At 48.0% G+C, this 18,530-nt stretch overlaps 5 protein-coding genes across 5 annotated transcripts; 1 reads left to right on the top strand and 4 right to left on the bottom strand.

The window, feature by feature from the left end:
• Positions 1-438: 438 nt before the first annotated feature.
• Positions 439-3,375, bottom strand: EDB93DRAFT_1226334 (CHAT domain-containing protein; the record flags this gene model as incomplete). The annotated part of the gene is made up of 4 exons (XM_041451219.1): positions 439-727; positions 780-1,980; positions 2,229-2,902; positions 3,101-3,375. The coding sequence occupies 3 exons, from the start codon at positions 3,373-3,375 to the stop codon at positions 788-790; spliced, it is 2,142 nt and encodes a 713-aa protein (XP_041307706.1). The 3' UTR covers positions 439-727; positions 780-787.
• Positions 3,376-5,567: 2,192 nt separating this feature from the next.
• Positions 5,568-7,306, top strand: EDB93DRAFT_1250324 (WD40-repeat-containing domain protein; the record flags this gene model as incomplete). The annotated part of the gene is made up of 6 exons (XM_041452997.1): positions 5,568-5,993; positions 6,213-6,597; positions 6,632-6,714; positions 6,790-6,933; positions 6,994-7,156; positions 7,221-7,306. The coding sequence occupies 6 exons, from the start codon at positions 5,568-5,570 to the stop codon at positions 7,304-7,306; spliced, it is 1,287 nt and encodes a 428-aa protein (XP_041307705.1).
• Positions 7,307-7,743: 437 nt separating this feature from the next.
• Positions 7,744-11,845, bottom strand: EDB93DRAFT_1250323 (uncharacterized protein; the record flags this gene model as incomplete). The annotated part of the gene is made up of 9 exons (XM_041452996.1): positions 7,744-9,407; positions 9,461-9,605; positions 9,658-10,074; positions 10,128-10,262; positions 10,324-10,431; positions 10,478-10,633; positions 10,689-10,736; positions 10,780-10,883; positions 10,936-11,845. 9 exons carry the CDS (start codon positions 11,843-11,845, stop codon positions 7,744-7,746), a joined length of 3,687 nt encoding a protein of 1,228 aa, XP_041307704.1.
• A 2,172-nt stretch (positions 11,846-14,017) lies between these two features.
• On the bottom strand, positions 14,018-15,896 carry EDB93DRAFT_1145308 (uncharacterized protein). Its single transcript, XM_041449471.1, has 5 exons — positions 15,755-15,896; positions 15,577-15,680; positions 15,269-15,515; positions 14,569-15,211; positions 14,018-14,512 (listed from the first exon to the last, which is right to left on the bottom strand). Exons 1-5 carry the CDS (start codon positions 15,802-15,804, stop codon positions 14,435-14,437), a joined length of 1,122 nt encoding a protein of 373 aa, XP_041307703.1. The 5' UTR covers positions 15,805-15,896; the 3' UTR covers positions 14,018-14,434.
• A 757-nt stretch (positions 15,897-16,653) lies between these two features.
• Positions 16,654-18,515, bottom strand: EDB93DRAFT_1145301 (uncharacterized protein). The gene is made up of 4 exons (XM_041449470.1): positions 18,053-18,515; positions 17,728-17,833; positions 17,586-17,673; positions 16,654-17,530 (listed from the first exon to the last, which is right to left on the bottom strand). The coding sequence occupies exons 1-4, from the start codon at positions 18,405-18,407 to the stop codon at positions 16,811-16,813; spliced, it is 1,269 nt and encodes a 422-aa protein (XP_041307702.1). The 5' UTR covers positions 18,408-18,515; the 3' UTR covers positions 16,654-16,810.
• Between the last annotated feature and the right edge of the window lie 15 nt (positions 18,516-18,530).

Here is an 18,530-nt window from a genome sequence, read left to right as displayed (position 1 = left end):
AGATTATATTCTGCGGTGTTGGACATTGAATGAAGATGCACTACACAGCAAACACAGTTTGTACAATTGTGAGGTAAAAAAAATCGCGTTGAGGCGTCACTAGGAGGCCAGTGGATTTCACATACCGTACACAGTTAGCTACAAATTTTCTGTATCCAAAACGATTCGAAAAAGTGTTTCCCTCCTCCTGAAGGACCTGAACATTGCAGAGCCAGTGCCTCTTCCTTCTTGTGCTTTCGAGTTGAATGATCATCTACAGATGAAGACAAGGTTTGTGAGGAAATAAACGCATGTCAGCAATGAAGCTTTGAATTGGAATTTCTCATCATTTGGACTTATGCTCGTCCTGGGGCACGTCAGTGTCAAGTCAGAGCTCACTGGTAGCAGAGGGCGTGCCTGGAAACCCTTAAGCACATATTTCCATTCATCTATAGTGGTCTGTCTTCCAAGCTCTTCATAAGTACTTATTAAGTATTGGATTTTGGCGATTCAGACATTCGACTATTACTTCCATGAGGACCGAGGTGTTACGCGTCGTGCAACTTCATTCTCACGAGTCACCCATAAATCGACCATCTTAGTGGCGATAACCTCTGGCTCCGAGGTAACAAATTACAAAATACAAATTGAAGCTGAAATTGGGTGTACATATCCCGTAGGTATACAGTCTCAAAGTCTGGAACATCGAAGTCCTTGGCAGCAAGTTGCGTGTGGCAATGACTGGATGCTACATGCGAAGTCGTCAAGAATGCTTTAATCAACAAGGTAGGAAAACGCACGAAATTTATCATATACCAATGTGTACGAACACTATGCGCTGGTCCAAGGGCATGTCCGTGTCACAAGCCAATGACTGGACTGCTTGATGCAGCGCCCGGGCAGCTCGTTTGGAATTCATCGTGCCATCCCCGCAAAAGTTTTTGTAGAATGCTTCGACCAAGCGCTGCACAGTACTATCGTTAACCTTCCATAATGTCCCAACGACGCTCTTGACCCCAGCAAATTGCAGACCAGCCGCTAGATGTATCACTTCATCAGGTGTACTAAAGGTACCGACTGCGGTTTCACAGGCAGAAAGAAATGCAAATTCGTGACGAGACAGATCCGTTTGTGTGATGTCGAGCAGCGAAAGCGGCTGGTCGCGCATAAGAAAGGCCGACCTGAATGGTTCGTCAAATTTCTGTGTTCCATGACATGCAAGATGAAGCCAAGTATTGTCTCGCAATGAGCACAGTGCTCTCGATTTCCTGGCATCAACACTGGTTATCTTGGTAAAGGAAACAGTGGGGGGAGGGGGCAAAAGCCTCCGCACCAATTCCAGCTCAGGCTCCACAGCATCCAAAATGAAAGAGGCGCCGGCTGGGCAATCCTGACCAATGGCAACGAAGGGAACCGACGAGTACCTGTCATGACTTCCGCGAGCCTTGATTAGCGCGGTAAGTGATGGTGTGTATGAAGAGATATAGTGCCGCGAAAGGGAATTTCCCTTTGCCCTGTACTCGCCAGCAGCATGCAACGGCAAGAAATTGAAGAGAGACGTCGGGCACCACCATATTCGGGAACCTCGTGGTGCAAATCTGTCCAGATTCTCCACCACTGGGCAGACGACGACGTCCCACAACTCTCTCAAAGCTTTTATCAGCGCTGGTTGGTTCCCTTTAGGACCAGCCTCCTTTCCAACTGCCTTTCGGAGTGCGGGCACCAATTTGGCGAGTTTCTGCAAATCAGTGGGGAGTTGAATGCTAGTCGGAGGTTGCTTGTGCGGGATGATAATGGCATGGCAAGATGACTCGCTAGCAATGAGCACGATGATAGGCCCGCCACGAGCTGCATCTTGAAGATCGGAGAATAGGGGGGGAAGGAGGAAGCGAGAAAAGCCTTCGATCTTGCGGATTTCCTCTACAGTTCCATTCCAGTCCTCCACTATATAAGGCTGACGTTGAGTCCGATAAGGGAATTGCGTGGCTCGAGGCGATAGGACTGTTCTTAGGATCTGACGCGAGTTCGTAGTGGGGAAATCAACCAACGTTCAAAGTGAGTCTACAAGGCCGTATTTTATCTACAAAAGAGTAAGGGTCCTTGATTATTACGAACGTGAAGGTTCAGTGAGACGAAGAATGGTGGCGCTGAGCCTGACAGGGTAGGAATAACGGAAATGAGTAAGAGTATGTTAGTTTTTGAATGAAGGTAGTAATAGGGAGCTCGCCGTGCACAGGAATGACGAGAACCGTTGGGTATTTGACTGCTTTTGGGGCGAAGGAATGAAAATAAGAGAGAATGACGAGAGATAGTTTGGTGATAAGTCCAGGGTATAGTTATGAACGAGGGTGAAAGACCGAGCTCGTCGTTGAGCATAACGAGAAAGTGCTCAAAGCGGGTGGAGAGGTGATTAGCAAGGTTATGCAAACACTTGTACCGATCTGTGTGACCGACCGGGAATAAGGCCAGTCCTTCCCTTTGAAGTGCGATAGCCTCATCCAAGTCTTCGTCATTACCTCGGTGCTCAAAGCGGATGGCAAATCGAATCGCGAGGTCATTTAATGACATAAACCGATATGTGTGACCGACCGGGCGCAAGGTCAGTACTTCCGTGTTAAGTGTAATAGCCTCGTCCAAGTCTTCGCCGTTGCCCCGGTGCTCAAAGCGGGTGGAGAGTTTATTCGCAAGGTTATTTAATGATATGGACCGATCTGGGTGACCGACCGGGCGCAGGGCCAGCGCTTCCCTGAGAAGTGTGATAGCCTGATCCAAGTCTTTGTTATTGCCTCGACGCTTAAAGCGAGTCTGCAGCAGTATAGCCAGATTACCTAGCAATCCTCCTCGGTAAGCATGCCCGGTGGTGTAGTATCCCAGTGCATCATGATAAAGTGATATCACTTCATCTAAGGCACGCGGTTCATCTCTCTGCAAACACTGCTGTGCTCGATGAGCAAGTTCATTCAGCGATAACGGAACCATGGATACGGCGGACGGCTCCTGCCCAAGATCAGTCGCATCAATGCTTTCAGCAGAACGCAGAGCGTATGTTGCGATTACGATCAAAGCTGCTCTGTAGATGTGGCTGTCGGTTTGGCAGACGTTGAGGACTTCGCCCAGTAACTCTTTAGCTGCATCAGCATCCGTCCGAAATCCCCGTTTCGCAAAGCGAGAAGACAGAGCAATGGCAAGATGGAGTTGGGTGATGGGTCGATCTGGATGACCAATGGAACGCAAATCAAGTGCCTCTTGAAAAAGAGAGATAGATATGTCGAGGTCGAGGTATGTTCCGTTAGCTTGGCATCTAATAAACTTTGCGTTGGCTAGATTGAACAGTACCGCAGGGCGGTAGGGATGATCTATGGGGCAGAGATCCGAGGCCCGTTCAAAGTGGTTCATCGATTGGTCGAGATCGCTACTGTTCTGCGTCCTGCGGTATCGTGCAAGAAGACAATGTCCGTCATCCGTCATTAGTGCTAACGCATCCATATCGTGAGATTTAAGCTGCACGTTACAGCTCTCAGCATCAGAATGCCAGACTGCGTTGATCACTCACGGTAGTAAGGGGACAAATAACTGCTTCATCGTTTTGATCAGAATGTAGCTGCTGGACTGTCATGAACAGTGAAGTGCAAGCGGATACGACTTCCTCCTGCTTTGGCTGAAACATCATGGCTGTGATACTCGTTAGCATCTCTCAGGTGTTATTTCCCATAGACAATACTCACGATGCGATTTTGCGCTGCGATCCAGTAATTCTCTGACGGAGATCTCGAATGTGCGGAGGAGTTCTCCGTGACAGAGCATTGGACCCGATTCATATGAAGCATACACGCTGACCTGAACCTTGGAAGATGGCTCGCACGACCTCAAGTCTTCTCAATACCTGCAGGACAGACGGAGTGAAGGAGAACTTACAGAAAAATGTGCTCGTGCCATTCGACGACAGCCTGGTCTACGTGTGCAGCTTTATTGATTGTCTGACATTCAGCACCGTCAGCCTTGACAACCACATGAAAGCCAGCAGGGATCCGTCGGAGACCGAGAGTAAGATCAGTTGCGCGAATGGCTTGGAAATCGTCAATATGCGCTAAACAGATATTAATATTACACACCAGTAATGACGACTTGTTGCGCTCCACTGAGGTGGATCTCTCCCGGGTCCTGTGTGTGTTCTTGGTCGCTAAAATCCTCACCCAAAGCTAGGAGGGTATCATTGAAACCACGCGCTGTGAAAGTACATGACACATACAGTTGATGGCGACTTGTAGTGTTTCACCGGTCACGAGGTTTGTCTCTCCCGAATCCTGGGGTTGTTCTGTATTGCCTGGCTCCTCGCCTAAGGCTTGGAGGGTATCATCGAGCGGGTCTGGCACGGAGCCTGTCGCGAAACAAAACAGGAGAGTAATGACAAAATAAACTGTGGCCAGAATTGCTTTAGGAAATCAGTACGTGTGACGTGCTAAATGAAGATATATGTAACACATACTATTGACGACGACTTGTAGCATTTCAGTGACCACGAGTTCAGTGTCCTGGGGGCGTTCTGGGTGGCTCGGGACCTCTCCTAAGGGTGGAGGGCGGTCATTGAAATGGCCAGGGACGAATTTTGACATATAATAACTGAGGAGTGTATTCAAATCTCAAACCAACACCTAGTAAGAATAAGATGTGTGTTGGAGGTGATGAAAATACTGAAGCTGTGAGGTCTTGATGAAGTATAAGTGAGGGAATCACGGCATACATGGAGCTCATGGTACCTATTATCAGTCGGAGCTTACTCGGTTCTTTCGAGTTTCTCCAAACTCTGCAGTGGTCTGCACGGACAAGAAATCAAGTCAGGGAACCGATGTGAAGTCGAGTTCGTGCCAAGGCGTAGTATTAGTTTTACATATACGATGCAAAGTAATGCAGTATTAGATCCCTCTACTAGTCCAAGCCTACCTTAGGCCGCATTCAAGCTTCAAGCTTTGATGAAGTCCCAAATTTTAATACCACACCTGCTGTTCAATGCATGACTAATCAAAACCGTGCATGTCTCTTCTATCTGCCGCATGGACCTCAAAATGAAAATGAATGAATAGCCTCATGTCCTGGGCGTGCTGCGAAGCAGGATGAAATCACCTAGCCCATACATCTCTGCAGTTTCACCTACAATCACTCTACCACGTCTACCTCAGCGATCTCCAGTTAAATGTCTCAGCTCGCTCTAAGTCCCACACCCGTTCGAGAGTTCAAAGACCATGACGCACTGTCTGTGACTGCAGTCGTAGTTTTGCCTGAATAGGCAAAGAATGGTCACCAGCTCAAAGAAGATGCTTCGTATGTGGGACTTGAAGACAGGTGGAATGTTGAAGAAGATGGTGGGGCATTGCAGTGATGTTTGTGCATTGGCGGTATCACGAGATGGACAATTGATCGCAAGCGGTGATACCAACGGAGAAGTCATCGCCTGGCACGGAAACACTCTTGATCGATTGATCATATTCAAACCCCACTCTAGTCGGATCTACGCATTGGACTTTTCTCCTGATGGCACCGTGCTGGCAACTGGTTCAAAGGACTCAAAATTGTAGAGCACGAAAACTTGGATGCGACAAGGAAATCAAATAGATTGTGGTCGTTTTGTCCATTGCATCCGGTATTCGCCCTCTGGTGAATTTCTGGCGATTGCAACTGAGAGCGAAATCAAAATTTATGATCCAGATGCTGAGAGACGCGTTGCATACTTGAGGCAATCCAACTCAACGTCACTCGCGTGGACGCCTGATGGTACACACCTTTTCTCAATCAGTGGCAGTTCCACGGCTAGCCTTGATCCCGCTAGTATACTGGAGTGGGATGCATCGACCTGGAAGCAGGTCCGTGGTTATTGGACAGCTCATACTGGCGCAATCCACACCATGATTGCCATTGACCCTGCTGGCACACTTCTCGCTTCCACATCTTTTGATAATGTGCACCTCTGGTCGCTGCCAGATCGACGAAGCATCATCATATTCAAGCACTCCAAGTTTGTGCGTTGCGTCACCTTCTCGATGGATGGATCTCAGAGTGGGCAGTACCCGAGGATGTTTTGCCAAAGGAACAGGTAGCAAAGGTACTTTCTTCCTGATTTCCCGGTCCCTTCGTCATCTCAACTCGCATCTTTTGATTTCAAGGTTCAAGCCTCTGATTTGAAGACTTCCAATGTTGAACCATGTTGCACAAGTCGAGCATGCCACTTCCTTCATCAGATCCTAGCCATCGACCCCACAATCCACAATGTATGGATCACAGGGGACTTGACTACCGCAGAACAATTACTCACGCAAGAGATCGACGTCGATGCTAACAGCTATACCTCCTATGCCAACCGTTCATTCGTGATGGCGCGAAAACTCGACTGGGACCATGATTCAAGCAAGGCAAGTACGCTGGCATTCCTCATCGTGTCACCCTTAACGTTGATTGTGACACAGTCTGTTAGCATTCAACTTTCATTGGCAGGCTATGTCTCTAAGGGCATTGCCCTCTGCGGGAAAAAACAAGTCCGAGAAGCGATGACAGAATTTGATCTCGCATTCACGTCTACCAACGGAGATTCATTGACGACACAATTTCTTTTCTTGATCAAAGTAGGTAAATCTTTGGTTCATCTTCGATGTTTTATTAGAGGTTGTCAGGCCATCGCATTGTTCAATGCAAGAGCTAGCTGCCCGTCCCAATGCCGATCCTCTTGCTTCTCGCGTCGTGGAAGTAAGTATCATACACTTGACCAAGCGCAGCCTGAGGTTCGCATGCTCACTGATTGCTTTGTGCTTCGCACATCAGGCATATTTGCGAGTCCAGCTGGGAATAATTGCCATGGATAGCACCCTTTACAAAGAAGCTGTCGACCACTTTACTGCCGCCGTCAATGCTGGCGCTTTCTTTTCCAAGTCAGACATTCATTCTATGTATGAGGGTTTTGTCATGGTACATTGATATGACTCGACACAATCACAATTATCCACGCTAAACCTCGTGCCTGTGCAGCTTTTCGGCTGGGACCTCAAGTCCTTGTGGCAAATTGCAAACCAGCAACGATGCTACGCACTCATTCGGGGAGGTCAATTTGGAGCAGCACTCGACTCATATCGATACATGATGGGCATGAGTGATGAGCCTACGAAGGCCATCTTCCTTGCTTGGATTTCTAGTACGTCGTAGTCTTTCAGTAGTGATGTCACTCATGCTATGATTCTCACTCATGTTACCCTCAGCTCTCAACGAGGAATGGGAACTCCGTGTTGCCAATGAAAATGCTGCCCTCGCAACGAGTTGCTGCATCTTGAAAGAGGGAAATTGAGTAGTTTTCTTTTGTACATTAACATTATTAATACACTTGTACACACAAGTCGCTCTTTGTGCTCGTATTGATATGGATGAGGATGACACGGTGCAATATGTCAAGGCCAATATCACCGTATGCTTCGTTGAGTCGTCGAAAGACGTGCTTGATTCTTGCTGTGCAATCCGAGTTGATTTGTCTTCAGTTGCTGGTTGAATGCGGACTGGCTGTAGGATGATTGCAGTACAGTGAAGTTAAAAGTCCATCACAAGAATTATTCAGATATATCATTTTGCTCTCGTTCGCATGCACTTAACTCTGCGTTTAAAATCAGATTGTATTTGCGAGGAGTTGCACGATCTGTCACTTACAGGTATGTATGATGTATGATACCATGAAAATGCGATTATCAACGAACACTACTCGCAGATCACTGTGTCATAAAAATCATATAGCTACACTATGTCTAGGGTCTTGATGTCCATGATGTCAATTGAAGCCGTGTCTTTGACCTGTGCAATGATATGATGGTCTGATGCAATTCTCTTGTACTCTCCAACACGTTGCTGCGCTAGTAAAAGTGCGCTGAACTCCTGCCCAAGGTGAACCATCAAACGCAATGATCGCAAGTGAGCCTCCGAGTCAACTGACAATTCCTCTTCTCCGGGTAAACTACTGGACGACTCATCAGTGTCGTCTAATGCATGCTCGGACTCGGACCAATCATCTACACTCTCCACTTCGTCTGCAGAGACAGGCTGCTCTGCAAAGTCAGGTAGCTCGATGAGACGACGATCCCATGGACGGACAAGAAAGAATGTCTGTCGAGTGGGCCTTGTGCGCGAGAACTGAATTAACATCTCGTTCGTGGTGATAACCAAGTCCCGAAGCCCATCTGCTTTGACTCCATACGTGGGATGAGCAGCATGATCACGCCTCCGTCTGATTTCCGTGACACGGAATGCAATGCAAGGCAGATGGAGTCTGCAGTTTGCAAAGCGGGGAGTAGCCATGTTCTCAAGCAGGTTATACAGTTTCGAAGCCAAATCCACAGTCACAATGTTTCGCAATGAAGAGACCCTTGTCTGAATTTCATCTTCAGACAATGATGGCAGGGCGTATGGCGGGGCGGCATATGAGATAATGTCGGCCGGAAGGCAGCTATTGAACTCGGACGATTGTCCGACCCAATCTAGGGCAGTGATGTCGCCTGATCTAGCCACGATCTCCTGCAGGAGCCGCCCGAGCGCATTCTGCTTCTTCTCACCATAGATGACAGGTAGGTGGACACCGAAGATACCAAACAACGAGTACGCGATGTCTTCTTGCAAAGTAGTGACGCGTGATGACGCCCATTGCAGTTTCACTCGAGCGTCTCTCATCCCTGGACGGAATGAGATCAAGGCCCGCGAATCTATGCCCGTCGCACCCTCCAACTCCTCCATGATTGCAGGGGACTCTTTGTGATTGGAAGAGCGATCGTCAAGATATAATGACCAATCCTCCTGATAAAATCTAACAGCTTTCGGAGCGACAAATTCTTGAAAGGTCCATCCTCGTTTGTTCCAAACACTCCTTGCTAGTGCACCGCGCTGGGATGCAGGAGGGACATCGGATAGGTAGACGATGGTAAGCGCTGAGTGGCGGTACCAAACAAACATGGTGTTGATCGATTGTTGAAGTTCGACATTGTTGTTCTTATCGATGCAGCATGTATCCATCCATGCCCAGCGATACCTTGCATTACGAGCGACTTTGCAGAACGACTGCAGTTTTGCGATGCCTCCAAATCCTTCCAACTCGCGCACATCTTTATCCTGGATATTTTCCAGCAGCGCCTCCGTTTCGTCCCACCTGTGTGATAGCAGGACACAACGAAAGTACATCATTACCACTTCCTCGATGCGTTCCATTTGTAGATCTGAATGCTTTGTTGTGAATGACAAAAGCTCTTTGTACTCTGGACTTGTTTTGAACGAGTTTATCTGTGTTGTTCGGTCGCACAAAAGACCCGTATAGGTGTTGAGAAGACGAAGTGGGGCGTTGCTGAGTTCAATTGAGACTGCATTTTGAATAGCGTCTTCTACTTCGGATGGAGAGACATACTGCTGACGCAAATCTGCAGAACGAGATATGCATTTCAAGATTACGCAGGAGTGGTCTATGGCTTACCTCGTACCTGCGGGTCGGAAGAATTCTCCAACTTGGACAGCATGATTTTGAAGGTCTCGATTGCTTCGTCATAACGTTTCGCGCCATGCAGCGCTGTATGCGTCAACTCGTATCCAATGTGAGAAGAAGGATTGAGTTCGGTGACCTATGCATTGCCGAAGTTAACATAAACTGCGAAAACATGAATGTCATCGCACCTTCTGCGCATCGAGAAGCGCATCCTCCCATAGCATTCTTTCCAACCTTGCCTTGCTGCGATTCGCAAAGATGACGTCGGATGCAAAACCCAGGTCGATCACCGCCGAGCAGAGATCAATTACCTGGTCATACTTGCTTGCAGCAAGGGCAGCATCTCCAATGGCAAGACAGAGTGCACGGCATTCCTCCATGAAAGCTGAATAAATGCGGGTGAGGATTATAGCCTGCGCAACATTACGAACTCCAGACTTGCCTTTGGACCATTCGAGGCAGCTTGCCTTTGTTCTATCGTCGATATTGTCCATCATGCATTGGTATGATTTCAGGGCATCTTGAAGCTTACGTGCACGAAAGAGTGCATGACATCGTTTCTGGTGTGCAGTGAGCCACAACGATTTGAGATCCCAGCCAAAGAGCTGGATGAGACACTCAATATGAAAAACATTAGTTATGTACCATCTCAACGCACCACGATCAAATCCTCGTAAGTTTCATGAATATCTGATATATGGCTGGAGTTGAGAGCAGCAGTGAAATAGTCAGCAGCTTCACCGTGACGTCCGCCATCCAAGGCATTTATTCCGAGTTGAACACGTAGATATGCCTAATATGGGGAGATTGCAAAGGTCAGTCTTGATGGCACAGCGTGGCTGCACGAATCTTACTTCAACGATATGACATGCCTGAGTATCGGCATTTGGATAATTGTTAGTGAGCGCTTTGAGGAGCAGGTTTGCCTCGTCATGTTGATCTGCATTGAAGAGCGCAATAACCTGAAACACTGAATTAAGCAGAGTGTGTGAGGCAACTGTAACATACCTTAATCAAGAGCAGGAAATGAATTGTTTCTGAATTTTGGTCAGTGTATACGGATGCAACATCAAACGCTGCCCTCGCGCCCCAGATGTTGCCTTTTCCGCAGAGGGCGATGCCCGTGGAGATATAACCTATATATGAGGGCTGAATTCTGATGGACTGTATCACCATCTAGTTAGTCTTTTGTATGAGGACCATGATCAGTGCATATAACTCGCCTTGATTGCATCTTGAAGGGCGTGGTCCCAGTCATGTTTCCGGGCTAAAACAAATGAGCGATGGGCGTAGGCAGTGTGGTTGTTCACATTGGTGTTGATATCTTGCGTGAGCAGTTTTTCGGCAGTAGACAAGTCCCCAACTATGCATGCAATGCGAGCTGTCGTGATGGCTAAAATCTGCACCAAACATGCTTAATTTTTGGTATATGAGTCAAGAACAAAAACATGCCTTTGGATAGATACCCTGAGGTGCCCACTCTGAGATCATCTTATCGCCACCTCCGCTGAGGATGTGGTTGCCGTCCACGGAAAAAGTGACGCATACTGTCTGGGATGTGTGCTTGAAGGTAGCCATAGTTCGTCGATCTGAGAGCCGCCAAAGACGGACATGTCGGTCATCGGATACGGAGGCAACGAGTGTCCCAGCAGGATTTATGGCAATGGATGTGATTGCCATAGTGTGGCCAAGCCAGGGATCATCGACCTGCTTCCAGGTGGATGCATCCCATTCGTGTATGGTAGAATCGCTTTTGTCACCGCCTGTGAGGAGGCGTGTGCCATCAGGCGTCCACGCGAGTGACAAGTTCCTATGTGCGTGACCCTTGAAGGATGCGACACGTTCCTTCGTGTTTGGATTATAAATTTGGATATTATTGTCGGCTGCGATAGCAAGAAGTTCTCCATTATGAGAGGGCGAATACCGTACGCAGTTGACGTCACTATAACATTTTATATTTCCTTGCTGCCGCCAGGTTTGGGTGTTCCATAGCTTAGTCGTTTTGTCCTTTGAACCAGTGGCCAGCACTGTCCCATCAGGAGAAAAGTCCAGCGAGTTGATAGAACTGGTGTGGGCCGTCTTGATATTGGTGAGAGATTCACCAGTTTCTCCGTGCCAGACGATGATTTCTCCGTAAAAATGACCGCTTGCTACCAATTGGCCATCTCGTGATACCGCCAATCTCATCACCTCAGAGCAATGTCCCTCCATCTTCTTCAACATTTTACCTGTCTTCAAATCCCACAGACGAAGCGTCTTGTCCAATGAGCCCGTAACCATCAGTCGTTTATCGAGGAAAACTGCAACTGCCGTCACGCGTTCTTCATGGCCTTTGAACTCTCGTAGGGGTGTAGTGATGGGAATGAGCTCCGACATTTACTGGAGGTTGATGGCGTTGGGTGCGGTCGAGGAGGAGGACTTCGAGGGATTGTAGGTGTCTTTCTCTAACTTCCAGAGGTACATGCACTGTGCGTTTTATGCTGCCTGCCTCACTTTCATAGACGCCCAGGCACTGTTCGCCCCCACGCCCCCATATGTCTCCCACCCTTGCCTCTAAAGCTTCCAGAATGTACCCCAATGCACCCTATTGTCCTGCAACTGTCCTCTGCAGTGCATACATGCGCCTCACTCTTGTCGTCAAAGCTTCCAGAATGTATGCCATCGCATCCAATCGAGCAGTCGGTGTTCCCAGCGCTGCATGAATATCAGAATCATCGCCACACTGCCAATGCCCGCACCTCACTGCGAAGTCCCTCCGTCGTCTGCCGGATAAAAAATGCGAGCTCTCATAATCTTCAACAACTCAACGGAGTGCGGTGATTTGAAATGAGCTTCGACATCTTACTGAATGCCGATGATGTGGAGCACGTTGAGGTGGACTTTGGAGAGATTGTGGGTGTTTTTAGGCTATGCAGGCTCATGCGTTGTGCGTTTCTACACTACTTCACCCATTGACTTGCTTCTTGTTTCCATAGATACTCTAGTAAAACATGAACACCATTTACCTCCACCTCTCAGGTGAATGTGATCCCGCCATACGGGAGTCATGGAGGAAGCCATTGACTGGGAAGCAGGTCGGTGATATCACCCACGTCATAGCTATATGTTTATCCTGCTGGCCTGTGGTTGCTTCCACGTTTCATGGGCAGCTCTCAAATCGGCGAACCGCCGTCTTCTTCTCGCACTCTGTTTCGACGGCTTGTATAATCTTCTTCACGAAAGACACATTTTCAGCTGGGCTTTTGAGCTTTTGATAAGACTGGCCACTTTCAATGGACGCTTTGCTGGAGGGATACCCCACAGGGACTGCCATCAAAGGTACTTTCATGTGTGTACTTTCCTGCAGATTCCCGACCCCTTCGTCATCTCGTCTCGCGAAAGGACGCTTCGCATAAAGGTACTCGAGAGTGCTCGAGATAATACGATGGGAATCAATGTAAGTTGACACTAATTTCATCTTCCTCCAGTGGACATCAACGCCTATGTCCAGGGCTCAAATTTCTAATTTAGAGTCCTATTTCAACCATTGATTCGCATCACACAATTTGAGTATATTTCGTGCAGATCCTCGCTCCAGAGGTTAGAAGAACTCCTTTGGCTATATCTGGAAAGCTGTGGCAACGTGAGTTAGACCCATGTCCAGGCACTTGCATCGTCATCGTAAAGAAGTCGCTTATGATAACAGCCTCATGTCCTGGGCGTTTATAGACGCACGAGGCAAGCTAATGGATTAAATTCTCTCACCAAGCCCACCTTGGCTTCTAGTAAAATGGCGCTCCTTATCTCGAGCTCCACATCCGTTCGAACATTCGAAGATCAGGAGTCGGCGTATACTCAGTCGCAGTTTTCCCTCATGGTGAACGCGTGGTCTAGCCTTGTATCTTGAAACGTTTCACCTGTACAATTTGGGAAGGTAGGCGTCATGTAAAAATGATGAAGGGCCTCGTACATCATACATATCCCACTTCTCTCTCGCGTGGACACTCGATACACACGCCTTCCTCAGGGCCTCTGAGTCAGATCCCCGCATACGAGAGTGGGATACATCAACTTGGAAGGTCAGTGATCTATGGACAGGGCATACTAGTTGCTATTCATCAGCGGGACAGAGCACTCTGTAGCAAATCATGTTTCCCTGACGTTAATCCTGCAGGCGCCCTTGTCGCTTGCGTACCCGGTGACGACAAGACTCCTCCCGGGGATTTAATTTAATTTAATACCTCATGATGAATCACAGCAGATATAGTTCAAAATGCCATTACTTTGAGAACAATGGATGAAAATGACCGAAACTGCAACGATTCGCACGTCCAAGGGGGATGAGTCAAAGAGTGTGTGAGGAGGGAAAGCGTTAAATCGCAGTAGATGGCCCACCTTCGTTGGTTGAAGTAATTGGCAGGTAGAGTTCAGGGGTAATATCAACCTCAACTTGAATGACAAATTGCGATAATTAAATTAAACATTACAGGATAGAGTTCAAGTTGTTAGCCTTCCTCATCATTTTGTCATGCAATCACTGGCACGTCCACGTCAGTACTGATCAGAACTCTCGGATCCACATAAGTATGAATTTGATATGGATTGGCGACGAAAACTTTATCACTGTTATTCTCTGTCCAAAAGCTGCCGACATCTCATGGCCTTGCACCGTTCGATGTCGACGCAGATAAGTTTCGCATTGTCCGTGATATATGATTGTCGGCAACATAAGTAATATATACGTTCCCTAGCACCGAAGATAATGGTATATTACTGTAGGGGCGATACCCTGGCGCATCCTCGCGCCCAATGGCTGTAAATTAATTAACACATTAGATCGTCCATCCGCCGTGTCTTGAACCATCGTATGATAGATCAAACTCCAAACCTCGATTTCAGGTCCCCAGGCACCGATTGGGTACTAGGTTCATAGCAGTCGGTGTTCGCCACTTGGCTAATGCATGCCTCGTGGACGACGTCAAGTCATTACCAGAATTTGTTACTATCCGGGGACAACCCCTGTGCCATACGCAGCATCACAACGTTCGAGGTCAAGCTCGACCACTGTAACGAGACGGTCGTCAGTTGTGCATCAGCAACTAAGCTACAGCAACTCTTACCCCGTTCCCGATCAACACTTCAGATCTTTGAGCCACAAACATATCCAGCGCCTGCACCACATATTTCTGTTCCCATGTAATGTCGAGATCGCGGCTGCTCTTAATCTGGTCCCAGTCCCCAGAGCCCTTCAGAGCCTCCTTCAGCTCCTGAACCCAAGCAGGAACACCATTGGTCATGATATAGATATGCGTCAGTGGCTGTTCCGACTCGACGCGCACTTGTGTGACTTTCTCGACGATTTGTTCGATTGTGGGGAAACATCGCTGCATATACATCTGCATGTTCTTCTCTGATGTCTCTCCCCATCCACCATCAGTAGGCCTTTGGAACTGGTCGGAAAACTCAGGGAACATATTGAACGCATTCCAATTTGATGACCATTTCCCCAGGTGGACGCAATGGTCCTGGAAGTCACCCCTTCGCACGTGCAGCGCTAGGAGGCCAGGTATCGGGTTTGTGTAGTTTTCCGCGACAGATGAACCAGAGAGCCCTTTAAAAAGACTTGATCCCACATTCGGCACGAAGACGTGGCGATTTCGTCTGTATGCATCATGTATCAAAGGCGACCATCCCCAGCGCGACAATACCGGGGAATCCTTGAGATACTTCCATATAGACAGCATTCTCTTGTGTCCAAATATCCTACGCGACGTCTGGTGTCTTCCATTGGTCATCGAAAAGACGATGTATATGACTCACCAGTACTCGAAAATTGCATTATTATTTGCGTCGATTTCCACACAAGGGTCCTCAATCGAGTTAATTTTTTCGAGCCACTTTTCGAATATATACGAAGCCGGCACGCTTTCGTCGAATCGCATACGATCGTCATTCACATCCGCCACCTGAACGAATGTCGGATTGGGGCAGACTTTATTGAAGAAACTCTTAGACACCGCGCGAGGAGTGGGGTCCCCAGGTGGCATTTCACCACCTACCATGACGCCTAGAGCGATCGGAGTTAGTGATCATCGGGTATAGGCGGAAATTGACCATGTTATACTTGCCGCTCAATAGTGCTGTCAAGGGAATGCGAGAGGGGATTAAATGCCCGTTATAATCCGTAAAGAGTGAACCATCTGGATTCCAGATATAATCGTCGAATACGAAACTATACGTCATCGAAAAACAAAATTAGGAATGTGAGAACCGACAAAAGGAACGCATGTAAGAATGGGGACTGACGAGCGTCCTGTGGCATGCGCAAGCAGTCCATTCATAACATAGTCTTGCATTACATTACCCCATCCTGAGCCTGTACACGATCAACGCGTGATGGATCAAATGAAGGAAAGAGTCACCCACTATGTGCATGATTTGCTGACCAGAGGTATTTCACGTCCTTCCGTGTCTCGTACTCCTTGTAGTGCTCCAAATTTTCCTCCCGACCTCGATAGTCCTCGTACAATGGCGGTAGGTGGTCAGTGAAATAGTTCCGCACAGGTTCACGATAGTAGAATATTCCAGGGATTACGAAACACAATATGACGGCAAGGAGAAAACACCGTGTACCGCGCTTTGTCAAACCATAGGATGACATGAGGATGGAGGAAAAAGTCGTCGAGGATGAAAAGCGAAAAGCGTGCCAGCAGGGTTGATGCCCTGGACCGTCTGAAGAAACTAAACGAAGGGAAAGAGAATATGAATATACTCAAGAGAAGGACGTAAGGTCATACATTTAAGGACGGCTTAAAAGAGAATGCCGAACACGCTGCGCATCATGTGGGCATCTTGATCGTTTCAAGTCTGCTGCGGTGCCGTAATAGTGCGATATGGAGCGATCCGGTTTCTGATGGGCCAGTTGATCGATTTGAATTTTGTCCATATGCCTTGGAGTTAACAAGGCTAGCTGCGGGGCTGTTGCAAGTTATGGCCGTTTCATCAACTTGAACAATATCTGCGTACGATGATCGGTTTTACGAAGAAACGAGCTCGTCACGGCGAATCGGCATAACGTGAGTTATGAATCGCGCGTTTATAGCAAGGACCCAGAGTTTCCGACGGTTGAAAGAGAACCCCAGTGGATATCATGAAGGAATAACACACGAGTCCGCCTCGGCAACCATTGAAGCTGTGCTTCCAAATACAGCAGCAGTGGGAATAACCATTCTAATATTGATGATACAGCATGTACTCAACCAGACAACGCTAAATATGTCACATGAAGGGATAGTGCCAGCCAGCGAGAAGTGGTGTCAGTAAGTTACAAGTAAGTAATATGTATGTATCAGAAAATATCCATCATGATCCGCCCATCCGTCTCTGTAGGTATTGTGCTCTGGCCCTCTCCATTGATTCTCTAAGCTCTGGACTCTCCCAGGCGCTCATATCCTCTTTGAAGCTGCTTGTGATAGTAGCGCAGGCATCAATATTCATCGAAGATTCGCGAGCGATCGGACGAGGTGTACTGGGTACTGGCAACCTCGAAAAATCCTGGCGATTAGGCGAAACGTGCATAGTTTCGCCAATAAACTTGCGCTTCCTAGATAACGAGTCCGGAGAAGATGGTGAAGTGAAGGTCGAATAGGAGGGAGGTTGGATGTCACGAGGCCGATGCGTCCGGCGGAAGGAACCATGCCTAGAAATAGACGGACCTGTGACAGGTTGCTCTTCCTCCCAGTCACCTGAGCCATCATCCACCTCATCCTCCTTCGCTTCACTCATGACCACAACCTCTGTGTTGAGAGCTCTGTGCCCTTCTTGTATCAGCTTAGATAGTCTGTCGCCGATCCAGTCCATTTCGTCGGCCTCAGCCTCAGGTTCATCCTCATCTTGGTTTACATGAACGAAATCAAATTCTGGGGATAGATGACCCATGAGGGCAGGAGAGACACTACGCGACGGGGTAACCGGTCGACCGCGATTTCGCATTCTGCGGTTTCGTGTGCCGGAGCGACGAACAGAGGAAGGTGTTGGACGAGGTTTGCGCGATTTTGGAGTAGGAGGGGTAACTTGAATATGCTTATGTTGATAGTGTATCAATGACGAGACACGACACGTGACAAGGTGTACATACTTGTTCGGGGACCCAGTCACCCGGGTGGTATGGTGGTGGTAGTGGTTGTGGTTGTATTCGTTCTTGTTCCTTGCCTCGGTCCCGCCAGCTACGCTCGACAGCGATAAGTAATATTAACATTGAATTGTCATTCAGTACTCACAGGCGATATACAGTGAGACCAACAGCAGTCCCGATAAGAGCAGCGCTCAACGCTGTAGACACGATCGAACCAGCGAGAGTGCGACGCCGCTTAGCGGGTGGTAATTCTACATTTATTTCAATAACGATATCGAAATCGAAAAGCATGAATGAAAGTGGGTTGAAAGATGCAAGTAAAAAAGGAAGAGACATAAGCCCCAAATAAAAACTGTAAGCTGCGCGTGGACGGCACGTGGGTCGTGAGGCACTCAAACACATGGCGTGTGCATGGCGCGGCTATCGCTGCGAAAACATGTAATACTACGTCACGGATGATAGAGACACACCTGTAAACATATCTTCAACAAATTCCTGCTCAGGTGCTTCATGCACCATATCCCTGTACTTGGCGGGCGTGTCGAGATAACCGCGAGTAGATGCGGCGCTTGTGGCAGCTTGGCTGGGTTCAGGGATAGAAGGGATCCAACCGCGCTTGCGGTTTAGTGGTACAGATGGTGATAGTGATGGAGATGGAGATGGTGATGTGCGGCGGGGAGGAGGCAAGGCACGATTACGTCGAGAAATACTAGGATCAAGCAGTGCATCTTTCCTATCATTCCGGGACGGTTTTACTGCCGGTTGAGTGGTAAACGGATTGTGAAGACCCGGTACGCGAAAACTGAATGTAAATGGGAAAGGCATAGCAATTCGTATGAAGACAGATCATAAACCAGACAGCAGATAAGTACAAGAGAAAGAAAAGGAGCAGGATGTCCTCGCACGCAAGTATCGACAACTGCAAAAGTTGTGATTGTTCGTTCCACA

The sequence above is a fragment of the Suillus bovinus genome (assembly GCF_016758785.1).
Source record: "Suillus bovinus strain UH-Sbo-P2 chromosome Unknown EDB93scaffold_27, whole genome shotgun sequence".
In the NCBI taxonomy this organism is placed as follows: domain Eukaryota; kingdom Fungi; phylum Basidiomycota; class Agaricomycetes; order Boletales; family Suillaceae; genus Suillus; species Suillus bovinus.
The sequence above is the reverse complement of the archived record's forward strand: the minus strand, read 5'-3'. Positions and strand labels throughout refer to the sequence as shown.